This window comes from Falco punctatus, assembly GCF_963210335.1.
Source record: "Falco punctatus genome assembly, chromosome: 4".
In the NCBI taxonomy this organism is placed as follows: Eukaryota; Metazoa; Chordata; class Aves; order Falconiformes; family Falconidae; genus Falco; species Falco punctatus.
The window spans coordinates 46,201,053-46,223,719 of NC_137583.1; the positions used below are offsets into that span (position 1 = coordinate 46,201,053).

General features: G+C 54.4%; 2 protein-coding genes across 4 annotated transcripts; both read right to left on the reverse strand.

Annotated features, from left to right (window-relative positions):
* Nucleotides 1–92: 92 nt before the first annotated feature.
* On the reverse strand, nucleotides 93–10,522 carry MADCAM1 (mucosal vascular addressin cell adhesion molecule 1). Of its 2 annotated transcripts, none has more exons than XM_080384150.1 (5): nucleotides 3,317–10,522; nucleotides 2,377–2,643; nucleotides 1,950–2,264; nucleotides 1,109–1,786; nucleotides 93–935 (listed from the first exon to the last, which is right to left on the reverse strand). In XM_080384150.1, exons 1-5 carry the CDS (start codon nucleotides 3,483–3,485, stop codon nucleotides 811–813), a joined length of 1,554 nt encoding a protein of 517 aa, XP_080240276.1. In that variant the 5' UTR covers nucleotides 3,486–10,522; the 3' UTR covers nucleotides 93–810. The 2 variants fall into 2 exon arrangements, with proteins under 2 accessions (XP_080240276.1, XP_080240277.1); XM_080384151.1 differs by having other exon boundaries at nucleotides 2,954–10,522.
* A 142-nt stretch (nucleotides 10,523–10,664) lies between these two features.
* Nucleotides 10,665–21,738, reverse strand: LOC308062518 (hippocampus abundant transcript 1 protein-like). 2 transcript variants are annotated; one of them, XM_080384157.1, is made up of 12 exons: nucleotides 21,479–21,738; nucleotides 18,924–19,019; nucleotides 17,612–17,674; nucleotides 16,395–16,522; nucleotides 15,827–15,941; nucleotides 14,940–15,158; nucleotides 14,106–14,219; nucleotides 13,556–13,627; nucleotides 13,035–13,147; nucleotides 12,785–12,882; nucleotides 12,067–12,233; nucleotides 10,665–11,978 (listed from the first exon to the last, which is right to left on the reverse strand). In XM_080384157.1, the coding sequence occupies exons 1-12, from the start codon at nucleotides 21,560–21,562 to the stop codon at nucleotides 11,769–11,771; spliced, it is 1,479 nt and encodes a 492-aa protein (XP_080240283.1). In that variant the 5' UTR covers nucleotides 21,563–21,738; the 3' UTR covers nucleotides 10,665–11,768. The 2 variants fall into 2 exon arrangements, with proteins under 2 accessions (XP_080240283.1, XP_080240284.1); XM_080384158.1 differs by lacking the exon at nucleotides 21,479–21,738 and adding an exon at nucleotides 19,473–21,371.
* Nucleotides 21,739–22,667: the final 929 nt, after the last annotated feature.

A 22,667-nucleotide genomic window follows, 5' to 3' on the forward strand; every position in this document is an offset into this window, starting at 1 on the left:
GAGTCCGGTGCTGGTCATGAGCCACCAGGCCTGGGACCAGTGAAGGGCTGCTGGGCCACCCCAGCCCCAGCCAAAAGGACACTTGCTCAGGGTTAAGAGAGAAATGATGCCTTATTGGAGTACCCCATCGCATCTGCCAAAGCACACCCTCCTTCGCCCACAACCTGGGGGATGTACACCCCCCCAGGGCTGTGTCTGACCCCTCTGCCATGGCACGATCAGTTGTCATTCTCCCACCCATCTGTGTGGGTGCCAGGAGCCTCCCCAGTGCTCAGCACCGGCCCAACATGATCCAGCCCCGGGAGCAACCCCGTCCTCCCCATCATTCCAGACATCTCTGCTGATCTCCCTTCCATCCTTCTCCTCTTCTTGTGGTGTCCTGCAGGCAGCCCCAAGGCTCTCCTCATTGGCAGGACATACGCAGGAGCTCCTCTGAGCAGCAGGCTACGCACCCAAGAGCCAAACAGTTTGCCCGAGGCCCCCAGGGCAGCGCAGCCTTCCCCTTCACAAGCCCCTCGGTGTCCGGGGCAGCAGCAGCCTCAGGCACAGATGAAACTTTCAAACTTTCAAAAGCAGCAGCAGCTCAGAGGTCTCCGAGTCCCAGAGTGCCTGTCCTGGAGCGAGGGCTGTTCTCTAGGGTCTCACAGCAGCACCCGCACTGCACCAGTTCTGCTGGTTCTTGCTGTGAGGGGGACAACTGGGTCCCACCAGTTCCTTGTCATCCTGGAGGCTGGGTGAGGCCAGCAGCAGGAAGGGTGACAGCAGGGACAGGTCTGGAGGGCTGTGGACATCTGTAGGCAGCTCGTGCTCCTAGGGCAGCTCGTACTGAGACCTGAAGTGCTTCCACAGGCGATGAGACACGATGCCGGTCACAATCAGTCCTAACAGTGAGACTGTTGTCCCCATGGCAGCGGCAGGGCCCACACTGAACACATCTGCAAAGACACGAGAAGGAGCTGTAATTGCAGGCAGACTCTGCCCACGCCAGCAAATACCGAGGGGCGAATATAACACCCCCCAGCACCAAATGTGGCACTAACACAACTCACTGCAACCCCGGCCCAAGCAACGGGGGGCACAGGAGAGGGGGCTGCAGACCACCACTCACCGTCCAAGACCATCACCTGCAGACTGACCACCTGGGAGGGGCGGCCAAGCAGGATGCACTGATAGTGGCCCTGGTGCTGGAGCTCAGCGTGGTCCAGCCGCAGCGTGGAGCTGCTGCCCGCCGCCTCCTCCCGGTACTGGGAGAGGGCCACGGGGGTCTGCAGCCAGCGGACAGTGGCATTCTCAGCGCACTGGGCGCAGCACTCGATGCGCAGGGCCTTGCCCCGTGTCCCGTTGGGTGGCAGTGACCAGATCCGCAGGCTGCAGGTGGGCGCTGTCCCCATGGATGGCCCTGTCCCCTTCTCTGCCAGGGGGGAGCCCTGGCCAACACTGTCCGCAGCTGTCCCCTGTGCCTCAGCCGGGGGGCTCACGGTGACGGAGCCAGGGGGGGTGGTGGTGGCCGGACATGCGGTGGGACTGCCTGTGATGAGGTCCTGGGGAGCAGGGTCCTCTGCGGAGGGGGGGTCGGCGGCAGCAGTCGGCTCTAGAATGGTCTCAGTGTCAGGCTCCCGCGGTGTGCTGGTCAGGGCTGCGGGGGGATCGTGTGTGGGGACACTCGGCCCTAGGGGCAGCGCTGCGGTGGTCATGGGCCCGGCTGCGCTGGGGGTCCCCGTCATAGCTGTCATTCTCTGGGGGCTCCCTGTGGAGGTGGCCACGGCCACTGGCTGCTCCGTCACAGCTGTGAACACAGCAGGGCACAGGAGATTTGCAGAGCGGTGCAGAAACGGAGGCTGCTCCCGTTCCAGCAAAACTGTTTCAAGCAGCGCAGGGCAGCGGGGGTCGGCTCCAGCAGACGGGGCAGCACGCGAGGCCGGGGCCCCAGCTCCCACCCCAGCACTCACCCCCAGCACTTGCCACCAGGGATGCCGCCCGGGTGAAGGTCTCCTGCTGGATGCTGAGCGTCACCTCGCACCTGAACTCCACCCCTTCTCCCACGTCCTTCCCAGCCACTGGCAGCGTGGACACGATGTCAAACAGCCCCTCGTCAGTCTCCGTAACATCCAGATTTGCCTCCCCCAGTGCCTGGTCCCCCCGGTACCAGGTGAGGACCAGCCCCTGGAACGGGTACACCTGCCGGGCCGAGCAGCGCAGGCTGGCTGGCTGCCCCGGCTCCAGGGCACAGGGGTCTGCCTCCAGCTGCAGCGAGTCTGGCAGGGCTGAGAGAGGAGTTGTAGAGTCAGGCAGTGACTTTTGGCACTGCAGCCCAGGAGGGAGCAGGCTGCCTCTGGGATCCGGGGCTTTGCCGGGGAGGTGGTGGGGAATGCTTACCGTAGACCTTCAGGTTGACAGTGTGCTGGTAGTACTGCCCGTGGCAGGTCCCCTGGCAGATCTTGGTGCCCTCCACGGCAACCTCGGCGCTGTCGATGTGGAGGATGCTGTGGCTGGGGAAGGATGTGATGCTCCCCAGGTTGGTGTCCAGCCCCTTCCACTGCACCGTGCCCCCCGCGCAGGCCAGGGAGCAGTTCAGCTGTGCCGAGCCCCCGTACTGCACCACCGGCTCCCGCGGCATCACCACCAGCTTGTCAGCAGGTCGCCCTGGGTAGAGGACAGAGGAAACCGTGGCGGTTAGGGAAAGGGACAATCACCAGAGCCCAGTTATTTACCAAGCAAATGGGGTGCTGGTTCCCCATTGTGGACAGTCAGGCTCAGGTGAAAGCTCCACTCCCATCACCACAGGGGCAGCGCTGCTCATTAGCAATGGCTCGTTAGGGGTGGCCGAACTTTCCCCTGCAGCCGCTCACTGCCACCAGACACCAGGAGTGCCCCAGAACCCACGTGCCGGTGGCAATTGCCAGCCCAGGTCAGCCCCGTTGCAGGCATGGCCGCTTGATCCATCCTAGCTTACCACTCGGATTTTCCAGCCATTTCTTGGGAAAACGAGCCCAAACGCCTCCTCCCCCCAGTTCTCATCCTTCACCAGCATCACAGCTGCTTTGGCAGCGGCACCGCGGACCCAGGCCAGGTGCATGGTGCTGCTCACACGGCGGCACGCTTCACGGCGCTGAGTGCCGAGCTGCAGTGCCGGGATGAGGAGCGCTGTAGCAATGACACGCGTGGGGCGCAGCGGCTGTCGGGGCTTGGCAATGGGAGACACTGGGGTCGTGTTGGCCTGTTATGCCACGTAGCAAAGCAAAGAGAGCAGCAGGCAAGGCCGGGCAGCGCGGTGGATCAAGGGATCAGGACAGCCCTCAGCCCCCATGGCACTCACCGCTGCAGCCCCGCAGCAAGCCGAGGATGAGGAGGAGCGGAGCCGGCTCCATCACCCGCAGAGGCGGTGGCGGGGCAGGGAGGCAGCAAGGGCTGGTTTTCCTTCCTTCCCTCCTCCAGGGAGCAAACGCCGCTGTCCAGGGCTGTCTCCTTCTGGCCGCCCGCCTCATCCTCAGCCCTTCTTAAGCTCTGTAGGAACCGCCCCCACAGCACCAGCCCTGGGGCCTTCACAACTTTCCAGCCCGAGGGGTATTTCCAGAGGGAGGTTTCCAGTTTTCTTCCAAGGTCGGCTCTTGCACAACACCCAGCTCTGCAGCCAAGGGCTGTGCCAGCAGCCCCAAACCCAGGAGAGCCCTTGGCCCGAAGGGTCCCTGTGGGGCTGCGGGGACCCCCATCACCCCCGCCGGGCAGCCCTGCACAGGCACCTGCACCCCAAGATGCAGCCAAGATCCAGTTCCTTCCCGGGGTCTCACTGGGCTCCACCGTTCCCTCACCGAGCCCCTGGCAAACCAGCCCTTTTCACGCCCCCAGCACCAACAGCTGATGGGACCCATCATGGGGCTGGCTGGGGACATTTTTCTCAGACCGCCTGTCCCAAAAGTGTTTGGCACCACCAGTGAGCATGGCCAGCTGTGGCTGGCACGTGGGGCAGAGGGAGGGGAGCCCACGGCTGCAGCAGCTGCCCAGGGTACATCCCACCGGGATCCCTGTGGGGACGTGGCCTCAGGAGCTGGCAGCCCCCATCGCAGCCTGCCCCAGGACATGGGCTTTGGAGAGGCACATCCCAGGGCAGAGGGAAGAGGCATCCAGCCCAGGCTCCCGTGCTGCAAGCATTATTTATTCCCAGGACAGGGCGTTTTCAAGGATGAAAGTAAGTGTTCCTGGGAGGGTTGGTTTTATGGTGCAGATGGAGAAAGTTACCATGCGGAGGATGTTGATTACCCCACGTTATCTAGCCCCAAGGCCCTGGCACAGCCTCAGCGCCTGTCCTCTGCTTTACAGCAGGTCTGGCATCACTTCCTTGCTCCTACCCAGAAGAGACGGGCCCGGTTCTGCCCCATCCCAGCTGCCGGGCTGCGGCCAAGGCCAGGGAAGGTGCTGAGCGACCAAGGAGGGGTCCTGCCCCTCCTGTCACAGAAGGTGGGAAGTCAGTGCTGGACCAGGCCATTTCCCATCCAGGAACTCTCCAGAGAGGCATCTCCAGGCACTTGGCGTGTTAAGCATCCTTTCAGGAGGCAAAATAATTAATCCTCTGACAGTCTGGGGGGCCTCCAGGCAGGGGAAGTGCTCTGTAAACAGCCACCATCAAATATGCACATTCAGCTGAAGGCAGGTGATTAATGGTTCTGGGGTTTTTGTTCCTTCCATCCTGTGTTAACAGAGCTGCTTCCCGGAGTTCCCAGCAGCTGCTGGAGCCCCTGGCCCAGGGATGAGTTGCATCGGCCGAGCTCTTCCCAGCAGCGAACTCAAGATGCCTGAGGACATGGACACAGTGCCAGGATTTCACCTTCCGCTCCCGCAGCCCAGATCCACGGCACCTGCTTGATGCTCACCGCCACCTTGCCAGTCCCTGGTCCCTCGGTGGGCGATGGGCAAGCGAAGGCCCCCGGGGGCTGCACAGGCTGCACGCCCATGGCAGTTTGCAGATTGCTAAGCACCAAGCAATGAGTTACCTCATTAGGGGAAGGAGTGCTGTGTAATGGCACCAAGGGGTTAAAGTAGGGAAATACCATCCAGGCTCACTGCTGCAGGACTTTGGGGCAGGAGGGGCAAAACACAGTTAAAAAAGATGAATTATCCAAGCCCTGGAAGCCACCCTTTGCCAGGATCTGGTGCAGCTTTCCATGGGGGGGCTCCTGCAATGATGGATCAATGCTGACAGGTCCTGGGAGGATCGATCCTGGCTTTGGGGGTCTGCCAGCCACACCAGCCACCACATCTCCTAGCGCTGGGGGCTGCGGAGCTGCGGCAGCCTCCCCCTTTGAGCCGGGGGCAGAGCGGCTGCGACCATTGGGAACCGACTCCAATGTTCCCACGAGAGGCAGCTCTCTGTGAGCCCTCAGCATCACGCCCCAAGCCCCCAGGTGCCACTCAATATTACACTTCAGGTGAGAAAAGAAAAAAAATCCACCCATAAATCAGCATCTGAACCAGAGCTGAGCACTTACGGAGCAGACCTTTTTCAAAGCAGCTTTCCCGGACCTGACATCAGGAGATGAATAACTACCAGGAGGTCCAGCACCTTGTGATGCACTTCCTCCGGTTTAGGGCTTGCAGAGCACTTGATGCCGTGAGCACCTGGCGGCTGCCCTGGCCCCTGCCGTGCCATCGGATGGGCATCACGGATCGCAGAGGAAATCAGAGCTCTGGGAACCTGATAAACCCCCAACTCCACGAGGACCAGCTCTACCGACACCGTTATCAAGCCAGGGAGAGGTCAGGGAACTCATCCAAGCTCAGAGCACTGTGATGGTGGGTCCCCAAGGCGGCTCTCACATGTTTGGCCCCCAGCTCCCCCTCCACCACCTGCTTGGGGTCTCTCCTTTAACAGACTTGGGGGACCCCCCCCTCCATCCTGGAGACACGCACAGGCAGCTCCCCCTGCCCCGAACATGGCAAAGAGAGACCAACAGTTTGCAGACACAGAGTGGAAAGAGCCAGCTCAGGCACCGGTACAGTTTTCCACCCAACAGGAAACCTTTTGGGTCAGAGCAAAGGGAATGATGGCTTTCAAGAATCAGAAGCTTGAACGTTTTTTCCTGGAAGCTGATCATGCTTCCTCCTGAGGGGCAGGAGTAGGGGGCTCTTGCCGGGTAATGCTCAGTCCAGAGGCGTCTCTCAGGAAGCAAAACAGAGACAAAGCACAGAGAGACGAGCCCTGGCCCCCCGCACAGGATGCTGCCCGCGCCGCCGCCGGAGCCCCTCGGGCTGGGGTGTAACCCCGGGCTGTCATCACCTGCACTGGCCAACGCCTGACATCTGATGTGACAGGGCTGGAGGAGGTGATGAGGATGACTGGAACAACATTAAGGTTTTCTGCCTGGTGCAAAACATGGGAATCTCACCCCGGGGAAGGTCCCACCTCTGCCCTCGCCCAGCAGCAGCCCCCCTGCAGCTGCCCACGGTGCCAAGGAGAGGATGGCCAACAACAAAATACCTTCCCTTTGTCCTCCAGTGATGCAAAGTGAGACAAGCTGAGGACTCTTTCCCAAATGAAAATGGAAAAAAAAAAAAAAAAAAAGAAGCCCGAGTACAGAGGAAATAAATACAAAAGGCAACATATTGTGCAATAGGTGGCTTATGTCTCCAGCTCATTACAGGATACCGTCCATCAAACACCAGATCCCATCCAAGAGCCGATTTGTTTATACTACTTGTGATTATATTGTTCACTTAGTACCATCCTCAAACACCCATAGTAGCGTTTAAATGAGTAAGATAAGATCTAAATTAAGCCTGGCTGGAAATGAAGACAATAAAGCCTGGGCTGCTCAAAACCAGCACTGGGAAGAAGCTCGAGAGGCTCCAGCAGGGCAGGGGCTGGTGTGGGGCGCTGGGAGCTGGGGGACTGGCCCAGAGACCTGCTCGCCCATGGTGGGGGGGCCTGTGCAGGGCAGACCACTGGCTCCCTACCTGGCCCGACAGCATCAACGCTGCCCCTGCACGAACCGCCCCAAAACAGCTGCCTCTTGCACCAGCACGTGGCCCCTTCCAGCATGATGAGCAGCGGGGTCAGGGCTCAGGATGTTTTATGCTCAAGCACCAAAGCTAGAGCTGCTACGGTACCGCTATTCTCCCACTCAGGTGGGAACCTGGAGAGCTATTTCAGGATCAACGGTGAACACGAATTAGTTCCAAGTACTTCTTACTTGAGAATACTTCAGTTTTAAGGCATCAATAGAAATAACTCAGCAACTCATGCCCGTTCGAGACAGAAGGTCGATATACAAGGCCTGATGTGCAGTACCCTGGAACAACCTCTTTGGCACAATTTACAAGGGTCGAGGCAAGCACAGGGCAGGCTGGAATGCTGTCGCTGCACTATCAAAACCAGCCAGCTGCAACAAGGCTTTTACCCTCACAAGGTTTCAAAAGTTCATCTACTGTCCGGATTCTTCCTTCGGGCTCCTCTTCCAGCCAGCCCCTCCTCATCCCAGCCCCCTTCTTCTCCCAGCTTCTCCTGGGGCCTCTCCTTGTCTCTCCTACATCCAGGGTGCTCTCTCTGCTCCCTCTAGGTCTCTCTTCATCCAGCACTCCTCTCCATCCAGAGCTCCTCTTCCATCTCCCTCAGAGCTATTTAACTACTCAGCAGGAACCAGCCACAGCTGCACATTATCCCCGCCAGCCAGCCCACCGCTGTATATTATCAACGTTAATTAACCCGCCTTCATTCCCCTACAATTCCTCGACAGAAAGCTGCCTTGTTACCCAGGCAAGGGAAAAGGACGAGGACAGAGAACTTCAACACAACAGGAAAGCAGCAGTTTAATAATCCATCAGAGGGAGAGATTAGCCAGTTCTAAACACAACCTGAACTGAAATAAATACATTGCACCGTTAGCTTAAAAAACCCCAAAAGATATACAGAAACGCACGCAACAGTGAACTCTGAGAGCGCAGAGGTACTGCTGTTCTTCAGTGAATGCTTTTTAGAGATAATCGAAGATGTTAGCAGCCATTCAAATGCAGAGAAAATAAAACCCAGTGAAGTAAAAAGTTACTATTTTGCAAAGTTAACGGCAAAAGAGAAAGCAATGGTTTAACACAGGGGGTTTAACGTGACGCGATCAGTTTATACTCACTTGAACTGCGGCTGTTAGTACTGAAACTGCAGAAGAATTGGCAATTAAGCCAATTTTTGCCTTCTGTTTGTGACATTGCTGTTACCAACCTGAATTGTAAGTCACTGCAGACCAGTCCTGGGCATACTGATATTAAACAGCCAGGCTCAGGCACTACGCAGCAGATCAAGGGGATTTTAAGAAAAGGCTCTTTTTAAAAAAGTTGCGTTTTCATTGAAAGTAACAAAAATTGGCAAAACTAGCTGAATGCTCTATACAGATTTTCCAGTCTCCACGTGGGATGCTGCAGAATTACCAGCCCTTCAGAATGAGACATTCTTCATGCAGGTCTGGTAATTTCAGCTCTGTCACCGCTTGGCTCAAGTCCTCCTCTGTCACTTAAAGGCAGAATGGTGGGTGGGTCACATCCCTACGCTGATGGGGAGGGGAGTTACGAGGGGCTGAGCCCCCACCGAACCAGGTGAGAGGAGCTTCAAAACCGTGGAAAGCAATCCCTGCCTGCTCCCAGCACCAGACACAAGCAACACCTCTGGGGAGGGCGAGCAGCCCTGTGCCACAGAGAGCCCCCCTTTCCCACGGGGTCCACACACCACAGGTGCCCAGCAGAGTCAGGGAGTGATGTAGAAGCCACCTGTACGGTGGGAACAGTGCCCACAGTGGATCTGCTACGGCTGCAGCTGCCTGATGCTGTACCCACCCCATGGGCAGCCGGAGAAACCCCCGCTGCAGCCCACCGGTGCGGCAGGAACCCGCGGCATCACCTGGCCCCGAGCTCAGGGGCTGACAGAGTGACCAAAATGCTCCAGGTCCACGACTCACGAGCCAGGGGACGTTGGCATTGCTGGAAACTCGGGTATCGCATCACGATGGACAGGGACCAAGGAGGGAAGCTCGCCTGGATAGTTCTGTCTGAAGGGAAGGAAAGGCTGAGATGCTGCAGGCAGCAGCGGTGGTGGGAGGGAACAGGACTAGAAACACATTGGTTTCGATAAACTATTCAATAAAGGAAAGGACTTTAAAAAATATATCTCTATATACTTTATATCATATAAATTATGCTCATCTTTTTGTAACGTTCTGCTATATTCTACCTGTGAAGCTCCGAGCGCCCCAGCATGAATGAGGTAACGATTCGGTGTTCCGTTTCACTTCATTTGTGTGTGAGGGAAAAACCTATTTCCGATCATTTTAATACAGTGTAAATAAACGAATCACCAGGTGTACTCCGTAAAGCTCCAGTCTAAAAAAAGGCATTTTTGTGAGCAATACAGAGTCGGGATTGCTGCCTGGAAATTTAAGCAACTGATTTCCTTCAGGGAAGAAGCTTGCTGTGCACACACAGTACACAGCATCCCGATAACGTTTGGAAATTCGGAGCATCACCACAACGAGCTTGGGAAAACTGGAGTCGCCGCAGGTCACCCAGACTCTCCGCTATCTCTCTTCTCCAGTCCTGCGATCAGATCCGCATCAGCAAACTCTCAGTAGCCGGGGTGGCTGCCCTCTGCACAGACAACAAGCTGCTCTTACGGTTCTGATTACAGGCTCGGGGTAGCAGGCTAGATTAATGCCAAAGAAACTGAATTATTTCACTTAAACATCCACCTCCAGTAACTAACTGGTCCAGAAAATTGGTAAGCAGACATATTATTAGTTCAGCCCAGTCTAGGCAGGCAATGGTTCCAAGCTGTGAATATCTGCCAGGCGTTTTAAGAGACCTACATGAAATTGCAACTCTCAATGTGTCCAAAGCCAACGTTAACCAGCCCTCATGCTGACAAGCGCACAGAAGAGGTCGGATGCTGAATACGCCGGGAGCTCACCTCCCCTCACGCCGCCAGAGCAGGGTGAGTTGTACTGCCAGGGCAGAGCAGGGGACGAACAGGGCTCTCCCCTGCTCGTGGGTCAGGGACTGAGCTCTCCAGGGTTGTCCAGTTGGGTGTTTTCCAATAAACCCAGAAGCAAACGGCATCTGCGGTCACTGCTGCACAGGCAGCGCATCAACCACGATTACCCGCCTGCAAAGACCCGAGACAAAGGGAGAGCGCTCCCTCCCTTGGGGCCCTTCTCCCCCTCTCCCAAACATGCAGAGAAGGGATCCCAGCCAGAGAATGATGGCTGTTGCACATACCCTGCTCCGAGACAGGACTATTTTTGACCACTGTATCCTCAATTTCCTTAATAACTGATTTCTTAAGTTTTCCCAGTTTGGTCTTTACTTCCCTAGTGACTCCTCAGTGCCGTTACTTTTGGTCTTACTCAACTGAGAACAATTGTTCCCTGCCCTCTGCCAGATCTCCATGTACCTATGAACGACCAAGTGTTCCCTATACGTTTGCCTCGGCTTCTTCCACAACACTCAAGTTCAAGTATCTGCTGCTCTCTCTAAACAGAGCTGAACGCTGCGGCAGGGGCTGCGATACCATTTTCCAACAACAGGAAAACCTTCACAATGGGCTCAGAAACGCTACGTGGAATCCAAACCTGGACGTTCGAATCAATTGCAATCATCACCATCAGCATCTTTCGCACTGAGAAAAACCAAGCTACAGTCATTATCTGGTTTTAATATCAGATGGCAAGAGCCTGGGGAAAAATCAACATGCTTCATAAAAGTGCTCAAGATAAACAGCTATTTCTTTGACCTTTCTCTCAGGAAACCATGCTTTATCAAAGTGCTTCACAGAGTTTAGTTGTTTCTCCAACCTCTCAGAGAACTGTATTTTCTCAACAACCCTTACAGTTCCAGAAAAAGATTTCTGAAAAATCCTTCTACCTACTACCTGTGGAGGTAGCAACAGACAAATGTTACATCAGTGTAACAAAAAAAGAAAAGCCAAACAGAAATACAAACGTTGTTGACCATCTAAGCATTTGGGATTCATGTGGTTGCCCTGCTCTCATCTGCCCATTCTCCCCCGTATCAGCTGCAACTTCACTTCTAAATTTTTCTTGGCTTCATCAGAACGTTAAGTCAGCAGAATGTTTTTTTGTTTCTTTCAGTTGGGCCAGAATAGGCAAATTCATCAGATCCTCAGGCAGCGAGGACCTGCTCACAGCCGACTGCACTGCCCACCCTCCACACGCGCCGGCACTGGGTGTCTTTTGGAAAAGGAAACCCACTGTGCGTGACCACAGCACAGGCGCGTGGGACGGCTGTCAAAGCCTCTCCCCAGGCCCAGGTTGGTCAACCGAGCTGTGACGGGATCGGCAGCGACTACCAGCTACGTAAGGGGATGGGGCAGGTAACAGATGCCTGGTTTTATTCTGGCTGGCAAGCCAGTTAGCTCATGTTAGAACAAAGACAACGCTAGCTCCTTGATTTTTCGCTGGCGAGGTGAGGATTTGGCAGGTCACACCGTGAAGTTCAGTATTCACGTACAAGGGCGGGTTTGCTTTGAGGAACTCTCCCTTCCTGTGGAGCAGCTCCGTCTCTCCCCTTTCCATCAGCACCAGACGATACAATTCCACTTTTGTACCAGCTGGGTATATTTGTCTTGAAGGGAAACCCTGTTCCTCCTCATTAGCTTAGCGGCATAGTCTGTTACCTCATTTCTTCTCTCCCCCCACCCTCTCTCCCCAAACTCCCACTGGCTAAGTCCATCCTTGATCTGGAGCTGAGACGCAAGCCACGTTCCTTCTCTCCCAACCTCATACGCTGCTGTCCTCAAGCAGGGGCTCCTTGCCGTCTGATCCGCCGGCCTGCGGGCTGTGGGGGTGGGTCTGGGCTCCGTTACTGTGCTTCTTGTGGCTGCCTGATCTCAGTGCAAGATTGTGTTCTGGAATGAACAAGGCGACCAGGAGCGACAGCAGGACAGAACAAGCCCCAAACAGGAACGGAGGCCCCGGGATAATGCTGCTCTGTAAGGAGAAACAGAGGAACGCTTAACGCTCGAGTGCAAGGACAGAAGCAGCCCAGCAAAGGGAACAAGAAAGCTGAAGAGGTTACCTCATCGGTAGGGTTGGCCATGTTGGGTCTGGAGGCCTTACCCAAAGTCTCCACCTCAGCCATTTCATTCAGCTCCACGTGGAAAAGATAGAAGACAAAGCCATAGAGCGCCGGCCCCAGGCCGTTACACAGACCCCGAATTCCAGTGATCATCCCCTGCACCACACCTGGGGACAGAGCAAGGAAAGGCAGGTATGCCTCCAGCTTTCTGAAGAAAGCGGTTTTATTCAAGGACGCTTACGTATTTCAAGACAGGATGAAACATTCAGGTCTGGGTTGACACACACCCTGCAGACGAAATGGTTAGCTGGTGACTAGCTTCACTCAGTATCAGGTTTTACAAAAATCAGTAATGCTGGGCTTGCTGCGTTGGGGAACAAAATGAGCACGGGCACATCAAGCAACAACTTCCAGCGGAACTGGAATTTAAGGCAGCCAAGTCTGAGGACTCGGGGACAAACCATGAAGCTGGCAAACGATGAAGCATCAGTCTCCTCTCCACCTCAGGCAGGCAACACTAAACACCTACGTGCATAATTTTAAGAATTCCCTCCCAAAGCATCAGCTGTGGTCAAATACTGCTAAGAAGAAAGCGACACTCCACAGGTGGCACAAGATGTTCCTGCTGGTCCCACCAATGCTCAGAATTCAAACGTGCGTTGGCTCAAGCGCCTGCTGGGACAAACTCACTCGTCAGACAGATCCCTGAGCGACTCACCCTGTTGGTCGGGGTCCGCGTTCCTAGACACCATGGCACTGATGGCTGGGAAGGTGATGCTAGACATTGCAGCCACAGCTCCTGCTGCCCACATCATCCTTGGGGAACAAGGCAGCAGTTAGGAGGCAGGCTGCGGAGGGCTAGCCACAGACAAGCATCGCAGCATGGCAGCATCTATCTCAGCCAGGCAGAGCTGCCACGGAGAGAGAAGCCTGCCAATGCCACGAGACAAACATGGGCAAACTCTTACCAAGGCTGCGATCCAAACCCGTACCAGGCAAGCTGCAGGATCTGGAAGCCTAGTCCCAACAGGATGGTGTTTTTATTTCCTATCGAACGCATGAGAATTCCCAACACTACTGTCTGGAATGAAAAATAGGTGCTTTCAAAGTGCAAAGAAACATGACAACACTGGAAGACAAGAGGATGAGAGAACTCATGCTGCCGTGAGAGCGGCTGTCATGCACACGCACTCTTCCGCTCTTGTAACGTTCGTGTTAGAGACCAGCCCACCCCTGTTCACAGCAGGGCACAACCCATGGACTTTTACAGAGTAACATAGGGCCACCCCGCAGTTTACCACAGTTTGTTGTTGTTCCACAAACAGCTACATTCAAAGAACAAGAGCGAGGGACCGCAGGTAGCCGTGCATGGGTCCGATGGCATCTGTGTGGCCACAGCGACTCTGACAACTCACCAGCCCCAGTTCTCAGAAATTTTGGACGTTCTTATAACCAGACTGCTAGAGCCAAGGCAGAAATTGCTTCTCACCTGAGCCAGTATAGAGAGAATTCCAACTACACCAATAAAGGCTGCCACAGTCTCCGAGGAAAAACCAATGACCTGTGAAAACACCACGGAGGGACTGTTCAGGCAAGAGCTTTCTACCGTAGGAGAAAAGCCACTCCATCAGTGTCACTGACTGTTACCGACATTGCTTATCAGGTATTTAAACTTTAATCAACCGTACCTTCCACAACCTCCCTGCTGCCACAGGAATAAAACGGAAGATTTTCCTCTGGCTGGCAAAACAGCTTTAAATGACTGGGCTCAACTTAACCACCTGAAGGTGGCAGGGGTGGGATAGACAGGCAGACCACAAGCAAGAAGCCAAGCAAGGGTCCTGGCAATGCCTACAGAGTGGTCACCAGGCTCCCACGTTTTTTAGGAAAGCTCGAACAAGTCACTGTTTCTTACAGCTTCACTGTACTAAGCTATTGGCCAAGAGTAGCTTCCTCAGGACATGCGGCTAAGATGGTATTTGTAGGTGTAGGCTGGAATTTCCTGCGTTCAGAGCCTTACCTCATCGCAAGAGACTGACCTGTCGCAGGTACAGGAAAAAGCTGGAGTACTGTCCGGCTTCAGGAAGGTAGGAGAGAAAGACTGTGATACAGATGAGCAGCACTGTAGAATCCTGACCCACCTTCCGCAAGGACTGTGGAAAGAGGAAGAGGGAGGAGAATGTAGGGGCGGGGGGAAAGGAGTTAACAGTAAATATTCTCCAGGTACAGAGACAGCAAACCCAAGTGCTTAAGTCACCATCTTATATCTAAGAAGTAAATGCTTGAATGAAACCAGACCAGCATTTTCAGAGGAAGATGCAAACGCTGCCACAAGACACCAGACCAGGGTACAGACGCACCAACTTACACCCTAGAATGAGGAATTTTTACCTTTCAGTTTCTCAGGTTTATAGTCAAGAACTGTTTTTTCCTCAGACGGCCAAAATAATCTTCCTAGCAAGCAAAGGTAAAAAAAAAAAAAAAAGAGGCAAAACTTTGCAAAGCTCATAATCATTAGCAAAGGTCCTGGGAAGCCAGGAACACAAGAGACTTCTCCTGACACAGTCTTATTGCCAAGTAATGGAAATTATATTCAAACAACTGGCACATTTCCACTGAGAGATGCTCTTGCTTCAGGACATCTTGAACTGCTTTTAGATGGTTTGCAGCTACATGATAGTGGTTAGAAGCTTCTAGACAGCTTTAGGTACGTGCAGTCCACCATCAGCTGAATGCTGTACCTTCTATGGGGTTAATCTAAGCCTTGCCTCCTTCACCTTTTGTGGAATGCATCTGCCTTTTGAGAGAAATTAGCAGAACTCAAGCAAATACAAGCGCTTCCCAGCACGCAGAAGAACAGCAAGATTACTTACAGCAAACGGGTCTGCTTGTTCCCAAGAGATTGGAGCTCCCCAAGAGACCGGGCGCATCTCTTCTGGCAGAGACTCCGGCACAGCCAGCAGGATGAAACCAATATCCAGCAAAGCAACACCTGAAGCTAGCACAACCACCAGCGTATCGCCATAGGCTTGGGAAAGGTACGCCCCAATTGCTGGGCTTGTGACCAGACTAGCAGCAAACGTGGCTGACACCTGAAAGCATAAAACATGAATACAGCCTGTCTTCTCCTCCAGAGTAACCCAAGGGTACTAGTTTTGCCACTTTTGATGGAGATAATCCAGGTGAACAGGGACTTCTTCAGCCAGAAAGATGACATGTTCTCTTGGTGCGATCTAGGCTAAGTTCTAGCAAAGGGAAATTAAAGCTATCCGAGCAATTCACACGCGATACTGTCAGTAGCCCTGCAGAAAGGGCACGTTCACAGGCTACTCGTGTACATGCCAGCATCACAGCCTGGCCCCTTTCCCAGCGCAAAGAAGCTCACAGACTAGGCCGGTTTAAAGACTAAGCAACAATACAGCCGGTATTCAGATAGAAATTAGCCCTCTCCCTCTGTGCTAAACCACGAACAGAAGAACAAAGGGAGAAGAAAAAAAGAAAAAAGGGAGACTGTATTATTGGGGAAACACATATCATCTTTTCACTAAACCACATCTTTTCCTAAACCACAAACAGAAGAACAAAAGGAGAAGAAAAAAAGAAAAAAGGGAGGCTGTATTATTGGTGAAACACATATCATCTTTTCACTGATACTGTCCCCAGACTGTTCAATAAATTTTCATCCTAATTTCATACCTCTCCTACCTGCAAAGCCCCAAGTATTTCTTTCAAGAGACAAGACAGACATTCAGCTCCTTACCAAGCCATATGCCGTGCTGCGTTCATGCTCCTGTGTGATATCGGCAACGTAGGCAAAAATCACAGAAAAGGTGACAGCAAAGACTCCAGACATGGAAATGACAGCAAAATACCACCTGAAACAGGCATTGCCAAAGGCAGAGTCAGAGGGCAACCACACGATAGTCCACAGCTCCTGGATTAGAACCTCTCCCTTATTCTTCCTTCAGTCCACCCTACTTCATTGCACCAGAAAGTGCTCAGGAACACCAAGCTTCACTCTGGTGGCTCACACAGTTTTATCACTCATTTTCCCCGCACAGGAAAGAAACACCAATGTGCCCCTAGTAGTGGTAACACACCCATCAGGAGAACAGGCACTCGGAGAGGAAAGACAGGCTCTTTCTTCCTGACACTGACGCTCTGGTAGAACCAGGTAGGTAAATCAGTCTCTAGGCTGAGCATCCTTCTCCACCAGACGGGTTCTTCCACCTCATCCTCAAAGGCAACACCTGCAAATCCCCCCATCGCTCAGCCCTGCACTCGTTCCTCTCCTCAGAACCCCTTGGTTATCACAAGGATAAACTCACCACGGACTGATCTTCATAAGGGGAATTGGCGCACAGGTGAAGAAGACAGTGAGGAGGAGGAAGGATTTCCTGCCCCAGACATCAGAGAGAGCACCAATCAGCGGGGCACTTAGAAAAGAAAGCAGACCCTACAAAAGACAGGGTGGCAGAGAGAGATCCCTCAGTCAAATGCCAATTGTCGACAGCAAGAACTTTTGACAACATCATCACAAGATAAAAATGTGAGGAGACAATCCATTCCTGTTTTCTACAAGCAGGCAATGTTACCAGAACAGAACAGTTTGTTAAACTGCTCACATCCTTTTAGGGACAGGGAGAAGGAAAAAAAGAAAAAACCCTCCACCAGCTAGGTGCTGCTAAATGCTCCAATTACTCGCCATTCTCTGCAACTGCTCAGCCTGCAGCTGTGGTCTCCCCAGACCCTGTGCAGCAGGGAGCTGCCCTGCCAGTGCCTAAAAAGATGTTGGCACAGCTCCATCACATTAACATCTGCTGCAGTTCTAGGGAAAGCTTTCTCTTTTAGATGGAGGCAAAACAGACACGACGAAATACCATTAAGCACAAACCTTGCTCAATGCCTTTCAATGTCTTTCGAACCTGAGACAGGCAGGGAAAAGCCCTTCAGTGTGTACAGGAGTGCCCAGCTCACGTTGAAGCAAACCTCTCTGGGACCCCTTTTGAGACCCTCTTGCCAGAGCCAGGGCCTAATGATCCCTTTTGCCACACTCCCCAGTCAGAACACACGGCTTGTTTGCTACAGTCGCCTCCAATTCTGCTCTGGGAACGCTGGTCTAGTCCAAATTCACTGCACCACGGTGTACTCCTCACCTTCTGTCTGCTTCATTTCAACTTCTATTACTGACAAGTTCAGATGTCATTGATTTTTCGTTTTGTTATGTTCCTGAATATGGATACAGGGCTGATCTCGTGCTGATTAGAATATTTTCAGCTGAAACACACAGCTGTTACAACCCCAAACTCACGACAACAAGCAGCATGTTGTTAACACTGCTCAGTAAAATCAACACACGCCACCCAATGTCTGTGCTCTGTCAATTCTTCATTTTGCGTCAGGTTTGCCAGTAGCACCCCAAATTGAAATAAAAACATTTATCTATGAAATACTGGTTAACCTCAACAAATGTCACAGACTATAATGGCTTAACACTTTTTGCACTGATTGCAGGTTCAAATGAAAGCCTGGAAGTATTCCTTACCTTGACTCCATGAATCAGGCCGTTCATCAGAAATGTATGCTGAGGAAAAGTCTGGTGTAACACCTGTGGAAAAAAAGAAACAGAACAAAACCCCAGAGCTAGCAGCTCCTGCAGAACTTCCATAAGCACCTGCCAGCTCGATGCCTGGAAGAGCAGAAAACAGGGAAAATGGGAAATACACTACCAACGCCACCTCGTACCTACGTGAGGAGCTCTACCTCCCCTCTCCAACACAGGCAGCCACTTTCTTTAATGCTTCCCAGGTCTACAAATTATTCCAGCATGCTTGGGCAAGGCTAAGATCATCTGAAACATGCCTTCCTCCACTCCTGCACCATCTGATTTCCCTCTGGTTTTACTTCATGCAACCACATAACTTTTCTGTTGCTCTCTCCCCCCTTTTGTACTGTCTACACATTGGATTTGCATTTTATACTGCTACGCTAATACTATTTCTAAATGCCTTTGCACAAACAAAGACTCCTGCATAGTTACCTAGAGATCAGGTCAAAAATATGCATGGCACTTTAGACACCAATGTGAGCTGGCATACCACCACCAGAAAATGAATTTCAAAAGCTGAGAACTCTCCCTGAAGTTGCCAAATCAGAAGCTTACGGCTCCTTAATTAAAGGCAAATACCCAAGATGAGATTTTAAGTTTCTTTAATAAAGCTATCCCTCTGTACCCAGCTTTACTGTGAAGTTGTCTCTGCTGCCCATGTAACTACATTACATCTAACTCAGCCAAGTGCTGAACGAGTTACCGGTGGGCTCTCCTAGAACAAGCCTAGAACAAGTAGTTGCCAGGAAAATTGTCTCTGTGCTTTGACACACCAGACAACAATGGTAGCAGTTCAACAAAACCCTCTTTTATCCCTAAATAAGTCAGCGTAAGGTAAAAGGTGCAGTCTTCAGATAAAAAGTCAAAGCTTTGCTTAACTTGCTTTCATCGAGCTCCCAAGTGCACTTCTTTTATAAATATGTAGAAAAAAGCCAACAATAAATGACAGCAAACTACAAGTAAATTCTAGTAAATTCAGGTCAGGTCTTTCACTTCTCCCTTGAAATTCTCCAAAAGCTTTCAAAAATCTAAATCATGTTTTCTCCAAGTTAAGCTACAATAATTAAGAAAATAACTGCCCAACTCCATAAAAAATTACTATAGCTCCAGGTTCTGCAGGTACAAACCACTGCATCTTGGTTTCTACTACTTCTGCTCCCAAGGCCTCTGTTAAGATCTTTACGCTCGCCAACCCCAGGTGAATTCCAGTCTGCCAGAGCCAGCGTTATTCCCAGGGACACCTACTCACCGTCAGCATCGGTGTGGTCAGCAGCCCCCAGGCAAAGAATTCCAGGAAAATAACCACCACGGCGTGGTACACGCTGGGCTCTCCAATCCCCTGTCGCTGCAAAACAGAGCTCCGTAAGTAAAAAAAAAACAAACCACAGGATCCTGATCTGTGAGAGATCCGAGACGTGGTTGGAGGCTGAAATGTCAACTCTGACCTAAGCCATTCCCAAGGTGATTCCACGCTGTCTAGCACAGGTGAGCTCATGCTGCAGCATCTCTCCATCCGGGGTCTACCAACACACGCCTCTCCTACAAAGCTGATTGTTTTCAAATTTTTTATCCACGAACTAGTATCTTTGACACCATTATTCTTTCTCTAAACATGACCAAATTTATCATCCTTTCAATCTTCGCCATAAGGACTTGGAAATGAAACACCTAAATTCTCTACGTATTTTGACAGCAGTATGTGCAACTGCTGGGAGTTTGGGAAGGCAATTTTACTCCTCAGCACCAACTCCATCCACCCAGCATGGGAGGAAAGGCACAGTTAAAAAACAACCCACACCTCGAGGCCTTGCTTATCTTTCTTTCCATAAACATTTCTCGTGGCGCTTTCAGGGCAGCGTTTGTTCTGTCACTTTTCCAAGTGCCAAATCTCAGTGGCTAGTCCAGGAGGTTTTCTCCTGCCACGCAGGACACACCTGCAAAGTCACGAGCTGACAAGGAAAACAAATTGCAAGGGACGGGAGGAAAGCACACAGGTTTCAGCTGAATTTCATCAGGGAACCGCACAGGCCAAACATTTCATAGCACACTGCGCTGTTCCACAGGAACCCATTTCTTATATTAGCAAACCACATGATCTGAACTCACCAAGAAGCGTAGTCCAACCCTGATACATTATTAATAAAACCACCTGGAATGTCTGCAATCCCTGCGAGCTCCCAGCCGCTTGAAGAGTATTCAGAAGTTAAAAAAACTTCCATCAGCTGCACAAATCTCACATCCAAAGGGATATTGGATTTGGTATGGGAAACCTCAAAATCACAGGCATTTCTTCTAGGCTAAGGGAATGGACTTTTGCATTAATTTCCTCCCAGCTGACTAACATTTCAACTCTGTGCCTGAGATACAAATTATTTAATGGACTAGACCAAAGACGTATCTGTACCAGTATCCTGCCTCCAGCATTCCCTCCCAACAGATTCTCAGGGACAGGAATTCCAAGAAAGCTGGCACATGAAGAGCAATCTTCTCCCCAGTCACACCCTGCCAGGTTTTGACAAAGTAATACTGCATTTCAGATAACACAGCAGCTATTTGAGACACAAGAGAAGGCAGCAAGAGACATTACTCTGCTGAAACCTCGTTTATGTTCACAGATTCTATTAAAAACTGTCTCCCGCCGACAGGCTAAGCCTGCTTCACAATAAAATCGACAGCATCCACGCAAGAGGTACCCTACCTGAGGGGGACACGGCCATTATAAGAAATCAGTTTTATTGCACACAAATGAGAGAACATTTTGCATCAGAGGGAGAAGCCGCAAGGTGGCACGAAGCCAGTAATGTAAGAGTATTGGTATCATGACCCACCTTGCTCCACAGAGCAGCCCCCTCCTCTTCCATCATCCCTCCTTACCCTCTCAAGCAGTTAAACATTTCTACCACAAGACTGCAACAAAATTAACAGATTCCCCTTTACCGATCGGCTCCAGATCTAACCCCTTCACTCCTTCCACTTATCAACCATCTTATGGCGTGAGGGTCCTTAAACAATTTAGGATAGTTATCTCCTCCGGAGCGAGCGGCCACCCCACCGAACCACCGCTCTAGAGGATGCACGGCTGCTGCTGGAAAATACAAAGATGCAACAGGAAAAAAAAAAAAGGGAAAAAGATGTAAAAAGATGTTAAGGGCTGGCGGACAGGCCAGGGCCTCGGGACCAGAGCTACCCGCTCCCCAGGGAGCAAGGCCAGAGGGAAAGGGCTTGTGACCATCTTGAGCTCAGGCGCCCGCTCCAAAGCTGCCCATGCGGGGCCGGTGCTGTGCGGGGCCTCCCCCAGCACCGGGCTGCCCGCAGGCCCGAAGGCAAGTGGCCATCTGCACGGCCACCGTCTGCCTCCCCACGGCCACCGTGTGCCTCTACCGGCGCCTCACGGCCCCTGCGCCCGGGTAAGCGGAGAGCGATCCCGACGAAGGACTGCGGCCCCAGAGCCGGCCAGCCCCGCGGCGGGCACCCGAGCTGCCGGCACACCCGGGGCTGCCCCGGTGGCCGGGCCCCTGCCCGCGGCGTGGCGCCCCCGGCGGGGGGACGGGGGGGTGGCAGCCGCCAGGCCGGCACCAGGCCTCGCCCGGCCGCGCCCCCGCTCCCGGCAGCCGCAGGCTGCCCCGCACGCTGCCGCCCAGGCCCGGCCCCGGCTCCTGCCCCCGGGGGGCCTCGGCCCGGAGCCCCCGCCCGCACCCCGCCGCCGGGCCCTCACACCGCGCCTCACTCCGGTGGGCCCGGCGCCCCCCCAGGCCTCCCCGGCCCCCCCAGGCCCCGCGGGCCCCCCCGGTCCCCCGCGCTCACGCCGGCCCCGTCCCGGATGACGATCTTCTTGGCCAGCAGGACGCTGCGGTTGAGCCGCTTCTTCTTCTTCTTCTCGCCGGTCATGGCGCCGCCGGGCCGCTGCCGTTCGCCGGCCTCCACGGCTGCCCCATCCTCCCTGCGGCGGGCCGCGCCGCGCCGAGCCCGAGCCCGAGCCCGAGCCCGGGCCCGGACCCAGACCCGCACCGGGCGGGGGAGCGCCGGGCCCGGGGCTGCCGGCCGCGGGGGCGGCGCCGCGGGGCGAGGGCGGCGGCCCGGCTGGCGGCGGCGGAGGGAGGCCCGCCCCAGGCCCCGCCCCCAGGTCCCGCCCCGAGCCCCGCCCCGCGACCCGCTCCGCCCCCGGCGCCCCGACGAGGGCGCTGACGGGCACTTCCGGCTCCTCGCCGCCTCGCCTCGCCCCCTCGCGCCCCATTGGCTGCTCCTCCTCTTCCCCGTGGGCCGAGCCGGCCGTCTATTGGCTAAGAGAGGCGGGGCGGAAGAGGCCGCGCCGTGTCGCTAACGTCACGGCCGCTGCCGGGCGCGGCGCAAGGCACGATGGGACGTGGCAGGCGGGGCAGCTCGCCGTCAGGGCCGCCGCGGCGCGGGGCATGCCGGGATGCCATGGTCCTACCCCGTGGCCGTGGCAGCGGCACTGGCACCGGCTCCGGCAGCGGCCCGGTCGTTGGGGGGACATGGCGGGGAGTGGGGGCTGTCCCATCCCCGCGTTGCCGACACCTGACCGGCCCGGGGCAGCGCCGGCCGAGGGCTGGCACCGGGGGAAGCGGCGCGGCGCTGCCCCATCGGGGGTACATAGGGCGCGGCCTAGGAGGGTGTCTGGCTTTGGCCCCCGGCCCCGCACCGGGCTGGCTGTGGGCCGGCAGAGCTGGCGGGGTCCCGGGGCGCGGGTCCGCAGCCCTCCAAGCCACCGGCCACCCCATGCCCCTCCGGTTTCAGCGCCGCCATCACGGAGCAGTCAGCCCTGGGGACCGAGCTTTTGCTGAGGGCTGCACTCGGCCGGGCACCCCCGCGGCAGCTTTGCCATCCCGCGGAGCCCCCGCCTCGGCCGCTCGGCAATGGCAGTGGAGGGCGAGCCGGAGGGACTGCGGCAGCAGCCCGCTCCACCAAAGCACCCCTGCTTCGGTCTCCCCGGGATGAGGGAGGCCACGCACCAGAGGGCCTCCTCATCACTGCC

Bases quoted from the DNA above. Each gene is read 5' to 3' on its own strand.
- MADCAM1 (XM_080384150.1), bottom strand. From the start codon at position 3,485: ATGAGGCGGGCGGCCAGAAGGAGACAGCCCTGGACAGCGGCGTTTGCT. The intron at 2,265-2,376 runs GTAAGCATTCCC...CTCCTCTCTCAG, and splicing joins TGTCAACCTGAAGGTCTACG to CCCTGCCAGACTCGCTGCAG. The intron at 1,787-1,949 runs GTGAGTGCTGGG...CTGTGTTCACAG, and splicing joins CCTGGTGGCAAGTGCTGGGG to CTGTGACGGAGCAGCCAGTG.
- LOC308062518 (XM_080384157.1), bottom strand. From the start codon at position 21,562: ATGACCGGCGAGAAGAAGAAGAAGAAGCGGCTCAACCGCAGCGTCCTG. The intron at 17,675-18,923 runs GTGAGTAGGTGT...TTTTTTCCACAG, and splicing joins TGACCACACCGATGCTGACG to GTGTTACACCAGACTTTTCC. The intron at 16,523-17,611 runs GTAAGGAATACT...TGTCTTTTGTAG, and splicing joins GCCTGATTCATGGAGTCAAG to GGTCTGCTTTCTTTTCTAAG.